Source organism: Diabrotica undecimpunctata, chromosome 5 (genome assembly GCF_040954645.1).
Source record: "Diabrotica undecimpunctata isolate CICGRU chromosome 5, icDiaUnde3, whole genome shotgun sequence".
In the NCBI taxonomy this organism is placed as follows: Eukaryota; Metazoa; Arthropoda; class Insecta; order Coleoptera; family Chrysomelidae; genus Diabrotica; species Diabrotica undecimpunctata.
Genome location: NC_092807.1, coordinates 97,976,793 through 97,995,979, shown reverse-complemented (window position 1 = coordinate 97,995,979; position 19,187 = coordinate 97,976,793). Strand labels below are relative to the sequence as shown.

General features: G+C 32.0%; 1 protein-coding gene across 2 annotated transcripts in view; it reads right to left on the bottom strand.

Moving 5' to 3' along the window:
- Positions 1-1,131: 1,131 nt before the first annotated feature.
- The window catches only part of wge (BAH domain and coiled-coil containing protein winged eye), an 83,490-nt gene continuing 65,434 nt past the window's right edge, over positions 1,132-19,187 (bottom strand). For both annotated transcript variants that reach the window (XM_072532313.1, XM_072532314.1), the window contains one exon: positions 1,132-17,969. In XM_072532313.1, coding sequence (XP_072388414.1) covers positions 17,742-17,969 — 228 coding nt within the window. In that variant the 3' untranslated portion in view covers positions 1,132-17,741. The remainder of the gene's footprint in view (positions 17,970-19,187) is intronic.

Sequence of the window (19,187 nt, the reverse complement as noted above, 5' to 3'; positions counted from 1 at the left end):
GAAAGTAACGTTCGTCAACGTCAAGTAGTTTAGGAGATAATGCAAAAAAACAATTTTTATTTTGTAACTTCAAAGGGTTGTAACTTTTTTGTGTACACTTTTGTACTAAGGTAAGTTGGATTCAATCAATTTATTTTTGTCCCCGGAATGCGTGATTTAATTTATGAAATACCTTTTTGAAACACCCTGTATACTCGCATTAGAATTTGAAATATTTTTACTTAAAATATAACTCTAAAACTCACAATTAATAATAATCTATTTTTTCAAATAGTCCAACAACCTAGTTCAATTACACAAATATAATAAATTCATTTTACAAACACTACTACTTCACTATGAATCAACAATAAAGAATTCCAATATCTTAGAAAATAATATCCAAAATAATATTCCAATATCAGTCTGAACAGATATCGATTACAGAGCAGAATCGTGCTATCACTTACACAGAAAACAGACGCAGGTGTGCAAATGTGATGGGCTGACTAATTCTCTATGTTGCCAACTCACTCAGTTAAGTTCGATTTCTTGTTATAGATCATTGATTTTAGGTGATTTTAGTAATTCCAATGTGACACAAAATCTAGGCATGGGATAAAAAAGTTTATTTGAAGAAAGTGTATTTTTTTGTTTTTCTTAATGGCGGTACGGACTCGTTTTTGTAATATTTTATTTAGTTATAGAGTAATTTCCACAAACTAACATATTTCTCAAATTGGGCTCCGTACCGCCATTCTTTACTATATCACGTATATGTGTGCCAAATATCTCGAAAAAATATTCTAAATTAAAGCTGTAATTTTGGAACGCGTTTTCTGTCTTGATGACGCGCTGATGTAGCCTCTTAAATATTCGTTGTATTCCTTTATACTTCTGTAGATCTTTTCCTTTATATTTGAGTATATATTGTGGTTTTACCTTAGTGTTCTGTGGTTTTACCCAGAATAATTATTCCGCTGTCGATTTCAGAATGTAGAACGCTCGAAAGGTTATACTTGGAATAAACTAAAGTATAAGTTATACTCAGAATAATTATTCTCCAATGTATACTTGGATTGTAGAACCGGCCCTTAAGGAGTAAAATTTGGCCACAGTGGTGTAGGGAGCTCAGGTTAATAAAAGAAACTATCGTTTTGCTTTTGAATATTTATTTATAAAGAGCGATATTTACAGGTATCTAAGCGTAATATGTACATTGTGTTTTAATATCACTGCATCATTTTCAAGTTAGCACCATTCTACATGAATAAACTTTAAAAATAAAAATTTACATGTACAAAAATAAAATAACGTATACTAAAATATAGGTTTTAGCTTTTTAAGTGTATGTATGTGATTAATTCTTTATATAAATATATTCTATAGAATAAATACATATACGTAATAAACCAAAGGGTACATCCTTCAGTTAAGAGTTTACGTTTAAAGGCTAACGAAGCAATAACCAAACAAAGCGAAATAAAACGCGCAAAATTTGATATTCGTCATTTTCAATACCGTAGTATTATTATTGCCATTTTGATCGCTGTCAAATTATTTACAATTATGAAAGTTCGCACGGGTTTAGGCTTGTATAAAACAATCATTCTCGTACAAATATAACTTAATATAAATAACAAACCTAAAAAATTCGAATCAGTACAAATCAGTATTACAAGAAATGGAGTGCGAAACAAAATGTTGGTAAGAAATAAATACTAGTAGATACTTATTCCTTACTAACAGTAGGTACTGGATAGCAGACAGTAGATTCAAGCCACAATACGACCAGATTTTTTTAAGCCAGTAGTATAAAATCCATAATGGATTTGTGATTTCCGAGTGGAATTAGCGATTGAATGGACTCTGAACATGAACAATAAGTGATGAGGTCTCGTAATCCCTAAAAACGAAAAAGTAGGACGCAAGACGCTAGAACACCGGAACGCGCAATTAACATAAAATATAATCGTAACCATGGGAATACAGGCAGAAATAGGACTTAAAATGAGATTTAATGAAGATCATAAGAAACACAGTAGAATAAGATGGTGTGCACTAGATAGAGAGAAGTCGAAAGGCAAAGGAAAGGTACATGCCCGAAAGGAAACAGCAAGGATAGATGCGATAGAAATTTAAATAAATGCGTATATAGATATTCCAAATATATGTTTACCAAAATACGAAAATTTATATTTTTCTGGTGCATCAATTGAAAAAATTCGACGAGATCGAACAGTGGATCTTAAAATCCTAATAACCGATGTAACTCTTCGATTTATATGACGACAATAAAACAATCATTACATAAATCAGGCATATCCGCACTATTTAATTATGGTAGCAAGACGGAGTCTTAGAGAAATCAAATCGAGTATAGACGTGAAAGTTCAGAAACGTTTTAGGAATGCGTTTTAGAAAGAAAAATCTCTATATTTCGGAAAGTAGTTATTGGGTCACTTGAACAACTGCTTGTAGCAAATATTAAATTACGTTAAAAAACAGCGGAAAAATTGAAAGCTAACACAGCTAAGCTAAACAATGTAGACATTGTAAAAAAGAAAACTGTACAGGAAGTAATTATGAAATCAAAAACGTCTCAAAACAACTTAATGATCCGAAGAACTGTAACATGCAATAAAAACTGTAATCAAACGAAATCAGAAAGACAGAAAATGTAGCTTAATGACTTTTGTTTGCACATTTTAGGGTTTTGGAATCAGTCCAGTTGTTTACTGGTTCTAGTGATTATGTAAAAAAAGTTCAATCGATGAAAGTTAAACCCAGATGTTCTCGCACGTTAATGAGAATCCTGCCCATTTAACCACCGAGGCTTAACATTTTTTTAGACCCTGACCATGTGATACTCCTCTTAAAAACCGTATTCTCGATTTGTGTTGTACGTTTTAACATAAAATATTTAACAAGCCTAAACCTATAAATTCCTAGAAGAACTAAACATATATTATCCCTGTCCAAACGATTAAATATAGGTGAAAGTGTACTTTCATCTCTTTTTGGAAAAATCTCTTTACAGCAATTCAGAGTTGGGATTTTTCACCGTATTATCGACCAGACAGTCGCGAATACCTATTTTGAGTCTACCAGATGAACATGATTCGAACCGAAACTCCCCACTTATAAAGCGAATAGCTATCACATTCACCTGTAAAAGCGGACTTTTTTAAACTAATCGCCAAATATATGCTTAGCTCTTTACGCTCATTTGAGATCGAGGTATTTATATCTGCTGTAAGTAATAGGTATATAAAAAATATGTAGCTAATATATATTGCTTTAATCGGCATAATAAGTAGGATATTTAGCTCAAACAATGAAAAGGTGTATCCGCGATAGATGATTTCATCGTCTGCCAACACACTTGATGCTAACTTAATCTAGTCGTAGAAAAGTTTTAAAAACTTTTCCTCAAAATTTTTCTACTACTAGATTGCATAAACGTATTCGTATAAGTTTAGAAATACTAAGTATAGAGATTTAGAAAATATTGTCGAAAATAAATATTTTACAAGCGTGCGATATCGAGCACAGATATTCATTTGTCGTTTACTTTATTTGTACCTGTTACAGCCACTGCTATTAGGCAGATTGACAGGATGTGATGGGAACGGAACGAGACAAGTACGTGCGCGGTACTTCTCTCTTACTTGCAGCGTATCTACACATTCAGTCATTTCAATAGATTAGCGTGAACTTGGTGGCTCTAATTTGTACCGCGCCAGTGGTAAAATAAGAGAGCGGCCAATTTTTTTTGTTATACTCTTCTTTTAAATACATAATTAACATATTAGCTGCAATATACAGTCGTCTTATCTATTATACGAATGAGGCAGATAACGGTTCTCACAATATGTAAACATATGTTCTAGTCAGTCGCTTTAGGGCACCTTCACTATTGATCTCTAGGTGTCAGCCGCACAGACGGCGATTAAGACCACTCTTCGTCGACACAAAAACGTTAGAAATCGATGGAAAGCGACAAAATATCGTGAATACTGTCACGCTTTTGACTCTTTTTCGAAAAGCCACGAAAATAAGTTACAAAGGTAAAAAAATTACTTTTTTGTGCTTTGTAACTGTTTTCGTCGGTTTTTGGAGTTTTTTCATCATTTCTGGGAAGACTTCTCGTGAACTTAAACCCGCCAGTTATGGTTTCATTTTGGGGAAGCGTCTTACTGTGTACTCACACCGTATAAAAGATACAGATGGCACTCATAAATGAACTAATCCTGTAGACCACTGTTTAAATATTCTAGGTTAATGTTATATTAGAGGAATGATCATATATTATTAGAAGATATTGGTACGCAAAAAGTGTGATACCCCTTTGGAGGAAAAAAAGCAGAAGAATCAATCTTAGTTGAACAAAAGATGATTGAGCATTGTATTTTTGAGCATTGTTGATCATTATGAGTTCCAAAGATAGTTTATGTCCGCTCTGAACTAGCTGACTGTATATTTTATGATTTTAGTTTAATTTCTCTTTTCTGGCTGCAGCAACCAATTTTCTATTAACATTAGCTTTCTTTACCATTTGCTCGACGATAACATCAGTACATCTAACGTTTTCTCCTTTTCCTTTTATACATCCTTATTACTTTTTTCTTGATAATGTTAAAAGAAATGAACGACAAATAAATATCTCCACTACATATTAAAAATCGACGCTTTAAACGTAAATTAGAACATTTTTTAATGTAAATCGATTAGACTCGAATTTTTTTCACCGACTAGAAAATCGTCAGCATACGATACAAATAATTTAAAAAAACTTCGATAAGTTAAAAACAAAATAAAATCTTATATTATTTAAAAGCAATATCAAACTTATATATTAAAAAATAATAAAAAAACTAAAATTAAAATTATCATCCACTGGAAGAGAAGCGTAAAGATTTTCAAAAATTTTCTTATATTACTAGAGGGAGGAGACTCAAAATTTGGGGGTAAACTGAACCTTATACGATGTATATAGAGGTGTTTTTATAACTAAATAGTATAGTACGAAGCAAAATTAATGCCGAAAGTTGGGGTATTTACAAAAAAGTAAATTATTATAGACATATTCAATTGAATCGTGTGACGACATAAAAGAAGTGAAAGATAGTGGTGAATTAAAAAGTTTAGTGTTGATGTTATTATTTAATCTTGAGCTGTGCTATTTAAAACGTAAATCAATCACAAATACTTGCTTCAACGCAAGCATTGAACAGTCTACGAAGATGACGTAAGCAAGCAGAATTTATCATCCTTGTATCAGTCAGAGAAAAACGCGGGATGAGTAAGAAAATACCTTTCAAGCTAGCCTTACGTAGAGATAAAATAACAAACTTAACGATTTTTGTGGGCTTATAGGCCGTAATCTGGGTACCAAGGAGCAGTACCATGAAAAGTGTTGGGAAAAGTGACAATTGGAACGCCTTGTATTGAAATTTGGAGCATTTTGCCGATGAGGGGATCATGAGAATAGTAGGACAAATTTATTATTCCAGAAACAGCATAATAAAAAGCAAACAAAATAAGGAAAAGCGCGAACAGACTTAAATACTTGATAAATAGATTAATTTGTATAAATTATGCTGCACACCGAAGGCTGTGCAAGGTTACGCGAGATGTTCTGACATATATTAGTAACAGCGGTGTGACAAATGTGAATGCTATAAAAGTAGACGGCCATTAAATGCGTAATATTAAGCGTGATCAAATAGTATAATTAACGAACACAATAGTGTTACTAGATGAACTTAAAAAAGTCACTAATATTGTATTGTTATGTAAAGATGTGTCCTTTCATGCCCAATGTTAAAATCGGAAATATATATCTGTATAAATCAAAAGGAATTTGTTCTAGATTTTTTTAATAACACAATTGAAACGAGCTATTGAATTTTGCTAAGGCACCAGCCTCAATTTTTTGGAACCGTCTCCATTACGGTCTCCTAAATGAATTCAAGAACTCAATTCTGAACCAGAGTGAATACCAGGCAATCTAATCGTTAAATGGAAGGAGTTGCTTAACTCTATTTACACATTTTTTCGGAGTGAATCAGTTCAAAAACTTTAAGTGCGTTCTTTTTGGAAAACATCCTAACTTAAGAAAAAAGTTGGGTGAACAAATGAATCTGCCCCAAAAGTCTTTTTATATCATCGTTCTAAGTGATTTATCTCATTCTGTATTCGAACTTGTTATTTTAGGACAGAAGTGACAGAAACACTGATTGAAGAACTGGATCCTCACAACACTGTTAGAATTCTAGTTGAAGACTGTGTTCTATCCTATTAGTAATCGAACTTGTTATTTTGGAACAAAATTGATAAAAAAGACGAACTAAACAGCTCGGTTCTCTGAAGACTGTTGCAACAGTTGAAATGGATAATCAAATGGAACAATTTAACACAGATTCGGATTAGGAAATGTGTAAATCAAATGAATATTTCCCCAAAATATATTTTTCTCATAAATCTAAGTGCTTTATCTCATTAAATAACCGCACCTGTTATTTTTGAATGGAATTGATAACGATACGATAACGATATGCTCGGCCCCAGAAAACTGTTAATACTTATGAATTGGATAATCAAAGGGAAAGATTTAGCACATCTCTAGATTATGCGTTAAACAAAGAGTAAATCAGTTCCGAGTACTATAACAGAGTCGATCTGACAACAGTCGTAACTTAGATTGGGAGTAACCACGTAAATTATAAGAAGGTGACCAGAAAACGTTTTCTTATAACATAAAGCGAAGTTTGATGTTTCATTTAATAATTAAGCCCTATATTTTGTAACAGTCTCCATAACGTAGACGAATCGAATAGAGGGTTCTAAGCAGTCAATACCGCTCAATATAATCTTCAAAAAGAACCAGTTAACTCAATTTCTAACACATGAGTGAATCGGCGAGTTCTATAAATGTGTCCTTTTTGAAAATAATCGTAACTTAGGAAAGATTTCCAAATCAAATCAATTTGTTCTAAGTGTTCTATCTCATCCAGTAATCGAACTCGTTATGTTGTAACGGAATTGCTAAAAAAACGAACTGAAGTACTTGGCTTTCAGAAAACTGGTAATACCAGTTAATCAGAATTAATCAAATTGAATAGTTTAGCATAGCTCAAGATTATCCGTTTAACAAAGAGAATTAATCAGTTGTGAGTACTTTAACAGAGTGGATCTGGACAGATTCATGATTTAAAAAGGAAACAACAACGTAAGTCACAGAACTGTGACACGAAAATATTTTTATATCATAAATATAAGTCTTCTATCTCATTCAGTAACCAAACTTGTTATTTTGGAACGGAATTGATAAAAAAACTAACTAAAGAACTCGGTCCTACGAAGACTAGCCATACTAGTGAATTTTATAATGAAATGGAACGATTTAGCATAGCTCCAGATTAAGAAAGATGGTTATATAACATGAATTTATCCCAAGAATATTTTTTATATGATAAATTATCTTTTTATATCATTCAATAATCAGTTAATTGGATAATCAAAGAAACCATTCTCCGTATTACATATTCATTTTGAAATAAAGAGGTGAGTAAATCAGCTCAAGTACTTAAAATGAGTCTAAAATTTTAGAAAGTAAGGATTTAGAAAAGAAGAAAACCGTGTAAATCAAAGAAATGCGAGCAAAGAGTATTTTTAAAATAGAAACCAAAGTGTTTAGTACTCTTTTACAGTCGATAAAGAAAACGATAGCTTAAAATTATTATAAGGTATCTTCAGAACAATATAAAGAAAACGAAATTAAGAACTTTCAAACAATTTCAAACAAATAAATTTCAAACAAAGAAATTTCAAACAAATAGTTAATAAGAGACAATCGAATCGTTAAATGGAACACATTATCACATCTCTACATACTAATTTTACCTGAAGTAATTGTTTAAGTATATCACGGGGTTTTGATTTAGAAAACAATCGAAAGTTTGAAAAAAAGCTGCGTAAGTCAAATGAGTGTGCTTTCTATAGGATAATTCTAAGTGTCATATCTCGAACTTATTTTGAGCGAATATGATAAAAACAGAAACTGAAGATTTCTTGAATACTTTAAATAGAGGTGTACTATTTAATTTAGTAACAGCATGTCTTTTGAACTGAGTCGATAAATAAAACAAACTAAAAAACCCGATTTCATGTAGAGTCAATACTACGCAATGAATCGTCAAATGAACCAAGTTCACTAACTCTATATAATCCTGAATAGAAAGTGAATCTCTTTTAATAGTTAAGTGTGTCAAACACACATAGAAAGTATACTCTTTCATCTAGGAAGCGAACTTGTTGTTTTGGAACGGTCTGATAACGTGAACGAATTAAAGAACTCGATACCGACCAGATTCTTTTCTTCTTCTTTAAAAAAATATTTTTTTCTTTAAGAATTTATTTTAATTATGACTCATATTAGATTTAATCAGAATCTTATCACCTAAAGAAATACTATTGGTTGTTAATTATACTGATTTGCAAAGTTTCTGCATAACCAAAAGTTTAATGCAACAAACGTTATACGAAAATCGCTTTCCGAATATTAACCCGTCCATAATACAAGCTCAAACAGGTTTTCTAAAAGGCCGGGATTGATCAAATATGAATATTTACCATTAACATTTACAAATACAAAATTTCCTACAATGAGTGAATAAATAATAATATACATCGTAGTTGTGTTATAGTCTGGAAGACCTTCATATATTACTAGGTAGACTTAGTGACTTACGTAAAGAAACAGAACAAAAGTAACTAATAGAACTGCAACAATACGACTACAATATAGACTAGTTACACATTTAAATACTTAAGTAATAGTTAAAACAGACAAAAAGTTCGTTTAACTGAAAAAATTCATTTAACATTCAGATAAGAGAGTTACTGAAAATTACAGAGTTATATATAAGTACATTATAGTTCATTGCGACATGTAAGATACGAACAAATCGAAGATATTTTATGAAATACATAGTTGGCAGAAATAGTTTTTTAAACTCTTACTAAATCTATTATATTGCACGAAGAATTATTAAGAAAGTCAAAAGTCACTCAGAACATACGAAAAAGGAAAGACCAAAATATGTTCAGACTTTTAAATAAAAATGAATAGTAAATATCCAACATATAACGAGCTGAAAGATCTTTTCAAGCCTCCTTCAACAAAACAGTTCATTGAAGAGAATAAATACACTAAGAAATCTGGGTCATATGAAACGCATTGGATATAAGAGAAAGTACAAAAAGTAGATATATTCCAAGAACAAGTTTTTTTGCGGTCCAGTTAGCGTTTGATAGTTAATATACATTAAGACTTGTGCGCAGTGAGCCATGAAAAGAGCCGCTTTATACTTTTTAACGGTTCCCAATTTTGTGGAATCAGTACGAAGCAACCTAGTTGATGCTGTAGCATTTTATATTGAAGTCCCCTCGTATATGTAATATATTGAGGTCCCCTCATATATGTTTGAGAGATCTAAGAATGTTTTTGATGTAATTTTGTTCCTATCGTAGGTGTTAGAACCCAAATGTTTTCAATTCTTTCTTAGCATCGAAAAGTGATATAAATCATTTTAGAGTTGTTTATTATTTTAAGGATGTGTACTTTCTCAGCATTTTCTTTTAATGTTTTATTCGAAGTCGCCTTATAATTTTGGTACGTCGTAGAAATGGAATCTTCTGCGTTTTAATTCCTGTCAAGTGTTTGTTTATTTTCAACTTATATGAACGAATTTTTAAATTTGTCATTCGTACTTGGGTCGCCCTAGGTGCAGGTGTAGATTAATTCTTACTTAGTTCGCTGTGTGGATCACAAGTATGGATCCACAAATTCACCGTCGAATTTATGTTTTCCTGTTTTTTGGCCCCTTTCATGGAAATGTAGCATGAAGTGATAGGAGCAGTTTTACGATATTTTTTGAAGATGGCCTCATGTTGCCATTGTGCTGTGCTCCAGCTGTGTTCCAGTCTTTGAAGGAGACGGGTTTTCAAGGTTGTGATCCAGCCGGTGCTGGCTCATCTTCTTATCCCTGATCGTCATCCCGGATCTGCCCCCAGTATAGTTCCAGCATGTTTCCAGTTCCCGACCCCAGACAAGCAGAATGAAGCTTAGTGAGGTTCAGGTAACTTTATCTGTGTTTAATTTTCAAGTAAAGACAGACATTTTTTAGAGAAATAATTGCTTTCGTAACAATTTAAATTTTTGTTTTTTTTTTTAAATTGTAAAATTTTAGAGTTTGACTTTAGCTGTCAATTTGTGTGTTCAGTTTTTTTTTTAATTTATTATTAACTTATGACAGCTCGTTTTATTATTATTTTAATTTTATTTGTTTTATTTTTAAAAAAAGGTTAACCTCCATGCTATTTTGTAAGTTTTTGTAGCATCTCCTAGGTTTGTAAATCAGTAGATGACATGTAAGTTCTTTGTATTTTGTGACTAGTGTGGTAATTTTTTTGTATTGTCTTTTTTGAGCATTCTTGTGTTCTCTATTGACTATGATACAAGATGTCTACAGACTATACCTTCGAAAATAAAAAGGGACTACCGAAAAAAACTGTCAAACTTAACGCAGGCATTGGTGAAAACAGACTCGGTATAAAGAAAAAAAGATGTTTTTTCATCAGGACAATGCATCTATCCATAAAAGTTTCTCGAAAATGGCAAAATTGAGTGATCTGATTTGCGAGAAGCAGGAATATCGATTCCGAGATCCGAGGTTTGGCACTCTCGGATTTACATCCATTCTCAAACCGAAGATCGTTCCAGTTGGTCAGTGCTTTTGGTCCACTTAAGAAACCAATAAGGTTGTAGATGAGTATTTTTGCAGTAATTTCAAAGGAATGACATTGAAACACGGTTGGATGAAATTCATTGATATTAGGGGAGATTACTTTGAAGAATAAAACTTATTTCAAAGCAAAAATGTCGTTATCATTATGACCAAGATCTGATTTTTTCAAGCGCACTTCCAGAAAATTTTGGTTTTATTGTGGTTATAGAATAGCATACAGGAATATATGTATCTTGTATTATCATCATATATCACTAGTGGAACTAGGCTTTCCTAATATATTTCAATATAGCAGACTGCTTTCAATCAGTTCCTCGTTATAATTTTCCCTCATCAGTCCATTTAGTTTGTGATTGTCCACGAATTTTGTTGTCGAGCATGTAGCTCCGTTCCATACTTTTTTTAGCAAATTATCAATTCTGCACTTTCAAAAAATGGTCAGACAGTTCTTTTTCGGCGTGGTAAGCCCTACTGATAATAAGTTAACTTCCAAACAAATAGCTAGGTAGGTGATAAGATTGAAATAAACACTTTAATAGAGTAGATCCTTTAATTGTGTGCAGTACGTTTATCTGTCCTTCCGGGAATTACTGCCCAGGCAAATCCGTAAGGGATACAGATAAAGTAATGCCGGATTCGCATTTGCCATTAATAATTCTGCGGATAAAAATTTTTTTATTGGGAAGTTTTTATTTTCGGCACAAAAAAATTAAAAAACAGATGAATTTGAAATAGTGTATAGGAAGAAAATATGTGCATATTTACTAGTCTCTGGAGGACGACAATTCTGTACATCTATAACTTTTGTAGAAGTTCTCCTGCAACCAACTTCACAGACCGCTCTTCGATCTGCAATCATGGCCTTACACATGAGGGACATTCTTTCTAACAATCACTTGGAGATTTTAAAATGTCATGGAGAAACAAGTCGTCACGGGGAAAAACGATAATAAGCGTGCAGATGAAGAACCTCAACAATATGGATTGACAATTTAATCAAGCAGTAAAAGTGACTCAATAGATTTGTAAAAAATGAATATTTGTCATTTCGTATCTTACATTTAGCAAAGAACTACCTTAATATCCATTTTATAGGATAGTGTATGGATTCCAACAGTTTGTGACTTCGGTGTAAGAGTATTACTACAAATAATGTTTCCCAAAGTCGTCCAAAAAGGACTGGAAGAGTCTACAAGGCATCTTACGTTAGATCAGGTAAGATCTAACGTAATAAAGATTGCTTATAAAAATAATTGTATGTGGTACGTGGCATAGAACTGCAAAACTTAAAAATCAGTATTAAAAAAAGTAAAACTTAATAGTTATTCATAAAAACAAAAATATTACTTCTTAATAGTAGAGTATACACAGTTAAACATACAAAATAACTTGTTGCCTATGGAAGTGGAATGTTTGTAGCAAAGTCAATAAGAAATATCATAAAACCAAGCGATCTAACAACGTATTTATAAACAAGTAACCCCCCTTTAGTATAAGTTCTTTTTGCTATAGTTTGCGAAAAATAAGACTAACATATATACAATAGTCCATCAAAAAGTATTTATGTTTGAGCTGTACTATTTCAGATTCTTATATGACAAACAATAAAAACATTAATATCTCTAGCTGTCAAAAGCGACATAAAGGTAAAATGTCAATTATGTAGCAACTTAAATGGGCGATTTAAATAGCAACATCTATGTGTTTGCGTTTTTTAATGCAGTTAATCGATCTAATATTTCGAAAGAGTCATTTCTGAAGCTCTGCAGACTCAACAAAACCAATGAATTTCTTTGAAAACATCAGTTGGATCTTTGCACAAGTGTATAAGTACATTTTTCACGAATACCTTTTGGATCGGAATAAAAATTCATCCGTTAGACTATGTACTACAACATCCAGCGACAAGACAAATATGTTCATGTTCACATCTCTGCCACAATGAGATGGCACCCAACGTGGGGACTCATCCACGACCGTAAGTATTTTAGTAGTATTATTTATACAAAAATCCAGCGGACCCACTGTATGTTATGTTTTTATCGTTTTTCATAAAGAGAACTCTCGAGTAAGTGTAAAGACTGAAAGTAACAATAACTGATAGCACATTTTGAAAAACGCAAAATGTTTATCATAATAATAATGTTAAAAATAGATATTTACAATAAAAAAACTAAACCTAATCTGGAAAGTTTCTACAATCAAAAGAATATTGTTACAAATACTAAATATGAGCATTCATAGATTTTTTCTTCCCAAATAAAGTTTAGAAAATAAAATAGGGGTCTCAGTTCATACACAAATATGTCTGTTATATAATTAATTAAACGATGGGTGCACAGTAAATATTAAATAATTTAAAAATCACTTTTGACGTTCTCTTAACATTGCGAAATGTTTTAGACAAATTTAGTGCCAAGTAAGTGTCAAAATGTTACTTTTCACGTTAATATTCCACATACATTTCACCTGATTTAGTAAATATGTGTCAAATTACGGGCAAAAGCTTCAATAATCAGAATCATGGTTAAGCAAAATGTTTTCTGAGCTTGGAACGTGCCATTTTTGATTATTTTTGAGGTCTACCAATAAAACGACAATAAATAGGGTGAAGGAAGTAATTATTCGATATTGTCAAAATAGTTTCTGGTAGAACATAAAAATAGATAGTAAATGTAGAATTGATATCTTGAATTGGTATAAATCAACTAAAATCATTTTAAAAATACGAAGTTCTCGAGGATGGTTCGACATTACACACATTTACAACTGGCTATATATTGTAAATTAGAAACAGTGGAATATGGTTCAGTTATTAAGAACCTTTAATTGAAAAGTAAAAGCAATACAAAAATCTAATCCGATCTTGGCAACAGTGACATTTTAGAAGGCTATATTTGCTTGTTGACGTAAAAGTGTTTAATGATCGAACCTCCAATCACCAGAATTTACAACAATTAGGATACGAACTGATCGAGTAACTACCGTATTTACCAGATTTATCTCCGAATGATTATGTTCAAGCAACTTAAGTGGACTTGAATATAACTATTACTACACGTTTCGGTGTAAACTTGGATTTACAATGGCGTCGACTGACTTTTGTCTCCTTATTAATAATATTTAGCTAGTTGATGGTTATAAATATCATATTTGTTATCATTCGATACAGTATAGTTGGAAGAAATAAGATATTTTTTCTACATACGACTTTCCACTTCTTTTCTCAATTTTTGTATTATTCCCGACGTTTAATTTCGATCAGAAGTGGAACTAACCGGAAAAATACTTAAGTATTCTTAATTATTATTTCATAAAAACTTTTCAAGTCACTCAAAAAGTACGCCCTACAAACATATAGGACCGGTTGTTCGAACGCTAATGAAAACTCAAATATTTAATTAAAATCAAAAACGTTACATTTTGAGATTATGTTGACGGATATATATGTTATTCAATATTATTATTTTCGTTTTAATTTAAAATAAACTATAATTAAACTCTTTCTGATGTTAATTTCATGTTTTTATTTACAAATCGTTAATAATAATAAACAATTTTTAATAGTTTTGACAGCTGCTGTGACGTATTTGCTTGTAATTAAATATTTGATTACAATAAGTTTTGATTAGCGTTTGAACAACCCTCCCGTAACTTATCAAAACTGCACACCAAGTTGAAAACTGTAGAAAATACGTACTTTAAATGCTGTAATACTAAATACAATATTAATCTCTTATCTACAGTGACGCTTGTCTTTATGTAGCAGCTCTTTCTTGTGAGTAAATTATTTATATACACATTTATGCACATTTACATTAAAAAATAATATAACTGAGACTCACCTTTGTTTTCCATAACAAGATACTAATAATACTCTCAATCGTATACAAACAAAACAATAATGTGGATTGCCAGCTGCTGGTATTATGCAAAGTAGAAAATGGATTAACAACACAATTATATTATTAATACTATAATATTAAACTTATTTGATTACGGTAAGAGCATGTTTTGTGAATGTTTTTTAAAAAAATTTCTTTGGCCGCGCCATCTGTGGGGCAACCGCCAAACTAATTTCATATTTTCATACATTACTCATATGCGAATCAACTGAAATCACTCTGCAAATAGTTATATACTTGTTCGTTCGGGTCGTCCATAATTATCGTGTTTTTTCTGTTAGTGCGAATTATTGTTACCGCGTCTAGTCTGTTTCCCAAGAATGTACTTTACAAAAACTCGTGAAGCAGTAGAAATCTGAAAGCATCCGGAAGGTATAAATAGAGAAGATTATTTTCTTGACCAGCAGTAACATCAACCTCTCCAGTCGACTACTCCAATAATCAGCACCACCCGAATGATCAGCTTTATAAAGCAGACTTTCAGCAGATTCAACAATGTCGTTTAAATCCGAAAGACAAAAAGTTGATTATTCGGGTCAAATACTAGTTTACTGAAATTTATTAAATTATTATTGTTTTGTCTTTGATAACTCCTGCCAACTGGAAACCCACGTAAATAAAAATAAACATTTTTAAGAAAAACTGAAATAACTTTAAGATGCGTCTATGCTAAAAGATAATTCAGTAAAACGTTATATTATTTTAATCTCTATACATTACAAAGGGAAAAAATATTTTTGTGTATAGGCACAAATGCCTATGCTGTAATAATGAAGGTATTTATTTTCTTTACATCCCTAAAATGGAATCAAGAAGTGTATGATTATATGTATGAACCATGACATTTGATGATGTAGATTAGTTTATAACCTTAGTCAAAATACACAAAATATACGGGCAATATTTAAGTAGTTAACTACAAATATTTTTGTGACAATAGTCAATTTTTTGTACATTTATTGACGTCTTGTGTATCAGTCTTATATGTTTTAATTAGGCTTTTACTTTAATCTATTTTTTCCATCGCCAAAAGCTTTGCATTTTGCTTTTTAAAATAATAAAAAAAGTTTTATTCAGCAATCTCACGTCACTGTTCTGTTGTTAGCTCCAAGTAGTCACTATATATATATATATATATATATATATATATATATATATATATATATATATATATATATATATATATATATATATATATATATATATACTACGAAAGATAGAAAGAATAATATATAATGAGCCTCTTCCTCTCAACCGTTTTCGAAACTATAGAACTATAAAACTCAATAAATTTTTGAAAAATTGTCACAGTGTTTCATCATCTTTTATTGGCGTAATGATTAAAAATGGCAGTTAAGCACGTTTTTTAAGATACTTGTAAACACATACGTCAAGTAATACAATCTTTGAAAGTTTTTGTGTCACAAGTAGGGTAAGTGCCCTAGTAGTGGGTACCGGTCCAGTTATTGGCACTTCGTATATTTTTGCTGTTTTATAATGAATGGAGGAGCCGGTAATCACTAATCATTACGCTACTTGATAGTTGGCGCATTCTTGTTTATGGGTAATGTAGGTATTGGTTTGTATTTGCATATGGCTGCAGATGTTGGCTTACGGTTGTTGACAGCATCAACAATTTAACAAGGTAAGTTTCTTAACAATCAAGTAAGATTTTAACTGACAATTAAAAGTGCAGTATTCAGTAATGCCCCTTTTAAGAATACTATTTAACTGAAAGTTTGCGTTCATTTTTGCGTATTCTTTGAGTGGTTATTGAAAATAAAAAATTGTCGGTTACAAGGCCCTGGAGAAGTTATTATTAAAACTCTCCATATTCTTTCAGAATTTATTGGCACATCAATTGACATCTGCCAAAAATGAGATATTATCGACAGTTTTATTAAATGACATATATGACAGCTATTGTTTCACTCAGGATGTTACTAGATTGTTGTGCGATTTTGCTGCACCGTGAATCAGAATGTGGGAAACTGCAAAAATAAATTGGTTTGTCAAATTATTAATGATAAATTTTTTCACACAGTCGCACAAAAATCTGGGAGCATACTGAGTGATACAAAACCTTTTAAATGATATATTACTTGACATATGATCATACGTTAAATAATTTGACAAAATGGCGCCTGTCCGTCATTTTTAATGATTACGTCGTACTAGGTTAAAGTTTTGTTTCCTGGCAGAGGGTCGAACCACAGGTTTTGTCTACCAAAAAACGTATTGGAAAGAGTACGTTTTGACTAATTTCGTCATGTGAAGCAGTTTCTCTCCAATTTGGAACTCGGAATCTACCTAGACAATGTAAAAATATATTTGAAATAAGACAAATTGAGGATATGGCTTCCCGTATTGACATTTCAAATCTTCTTTAACGTATCTCGCAATTCTTATTTTGTGGTATGGTATGGCTATACACTTTTCTACTACTGACGTACTTTTAAACATCATCTTGATGCTTTTCTGCGTATATGAGTCATATTGTGGGGCCGTCACATTAGTCCATAATGGCAAGTGCTTGGCTTCACGTATAACACAACGTTATTCTTAGTGCTCGACATCCCAAACTAGATTTCTTTTTGGATTAATTTATTAAAACCTATGAAAGACGCCTTAGATTTTAGTGCGGACCAGAAATGGCTTTGCGATGTTTTGTGAACAAATATTGCGCCGTTTAAACGATTCGTTACTACCGGTAGAAAATCTACTCGATTTTTGTACTTAAAAATGGACTTTAAAGACCTACAAACACTAATTTACATCTCTATAAATATGACGATAGTTTTTGTGATAACTTCTAGGTAATTAGACACATAGAAGCTTTCAGCTGATAACTTTTAAACACTTACACACATATCTACACATACAATTAAGAGATTGGAGTGTAGATACGAAAGCTAAGAAAGAATTAAGTAATTTTGATCAGGAGTTATTAAATATTGTACTTTGAGTTGCCAGCAACAGACAACATTTATGAAAATAAATACCTCATTACAAAAAAGGCGAAAATAACATGAATATACTTATATTAATTTGTTTTTGTAAACGGTATACCGGGTTCGATTTTCATAGAATGAGAGGTTGGATCGTAGTACCCTGCCAAATAGTAAATGTCATTGTTGTCGTAAATGGCCGCATACTTCTGGGGATCATCCCCGATGCGGTCAGTATATTGCTTTAGGGGCACCACTTCGCACTTGTGGGAGATTGTCTGGACATCGTTTTCGTCGACGTGTGGGGATTCAAAGAGAGCTCCCTAAAAAATAAAAGTAACTATAGTAACACAACTTATAAGGACAGATAATATTAAATTTTATAAAAATTATTCAATAAACAAAAGTTTCATTATGGGAAGTATAGTCACAGTAACATATATTGTAGAACGCTATAAATGTGGCCACGTTAGATCTCCTCTTTTTAGAACCGAACCGAATGTATGTGCGAAGCGTTTTAGTTGAGAAGCTGTTCGTTAGTAGAGTGTAGAGTGTTATTTGCTGAAATTTAATTTCATACCAACTTCAATTTCATTTTCAACCCTATTGTCCGTGGGACAATATGATTGGAAATATTGCGTACGTTAACAACACTGATTTTGTAGGAATTATCAGTGCCAGTGTCGGCGTGAATGTAATTCCTCAAAAAAAAGTACCCGTAAAAAAGATTCGAATCCATTCAATTACTGAAACACAGCAAGTATGTTTCAATGTGTAAAAAATCTACATTCGGCTTCGATGAAAAACTGTTGGTACAAGCAACTTCTGATTTAATAGAAATTCCACTTTTAACTGTATACAAAATAGAAGTTAACTCAAGAAGAGATGTGACTACAAATTTTGAAGAACTATAGATGCTTCACGTATAAAACTATCGAAACTCACAATATACGATTGCTACAAAAGCAACGTCTTCTCTGTCCTTTTTTATGGCGTTGAATCGTGGACCTTGAACGAAAATATGTGCAGAAAACTGGAAGCATTTGAGATGTGGCTATATCGGAGAATGCTTAAGATCCCGTGGACTGACCGAGTCACAAATGAGGAGGTCCTCAGAAGAATGAATAAGAACCGAGAGGTACTGACCACCATCAAATCTCGAAAGTTAAAGTTCTTCGGACATATTATGCGAAATGAATCCAGATATGCTCTCCTTCAAGCCATCCTGCAAGGAAAAATATTTGGAAAACGAGGTCCAGGAAGAAGAAGAGCATCTTGGTTAAAGAAGCTCAGAATCTGGTTCAATCTGTGCAGCTTTTCCGCACTGCTGTAGGTAAGATAAAGATTGCCATGATGATCGCCAACATTCGTAACGGATAGGCACATCACGAAGAAGACAAAAGCAATGAAATATCTACAATAGAAATATTCAGAAAGAAATTGGAAATAATTGGTCGGAACATAAAGTGCTGTGACAAAACTTTTCAAAATTGAGTAAAGAAAATGAGCTTTAAATTTAAAACAATAATAAGCGTCGAGCA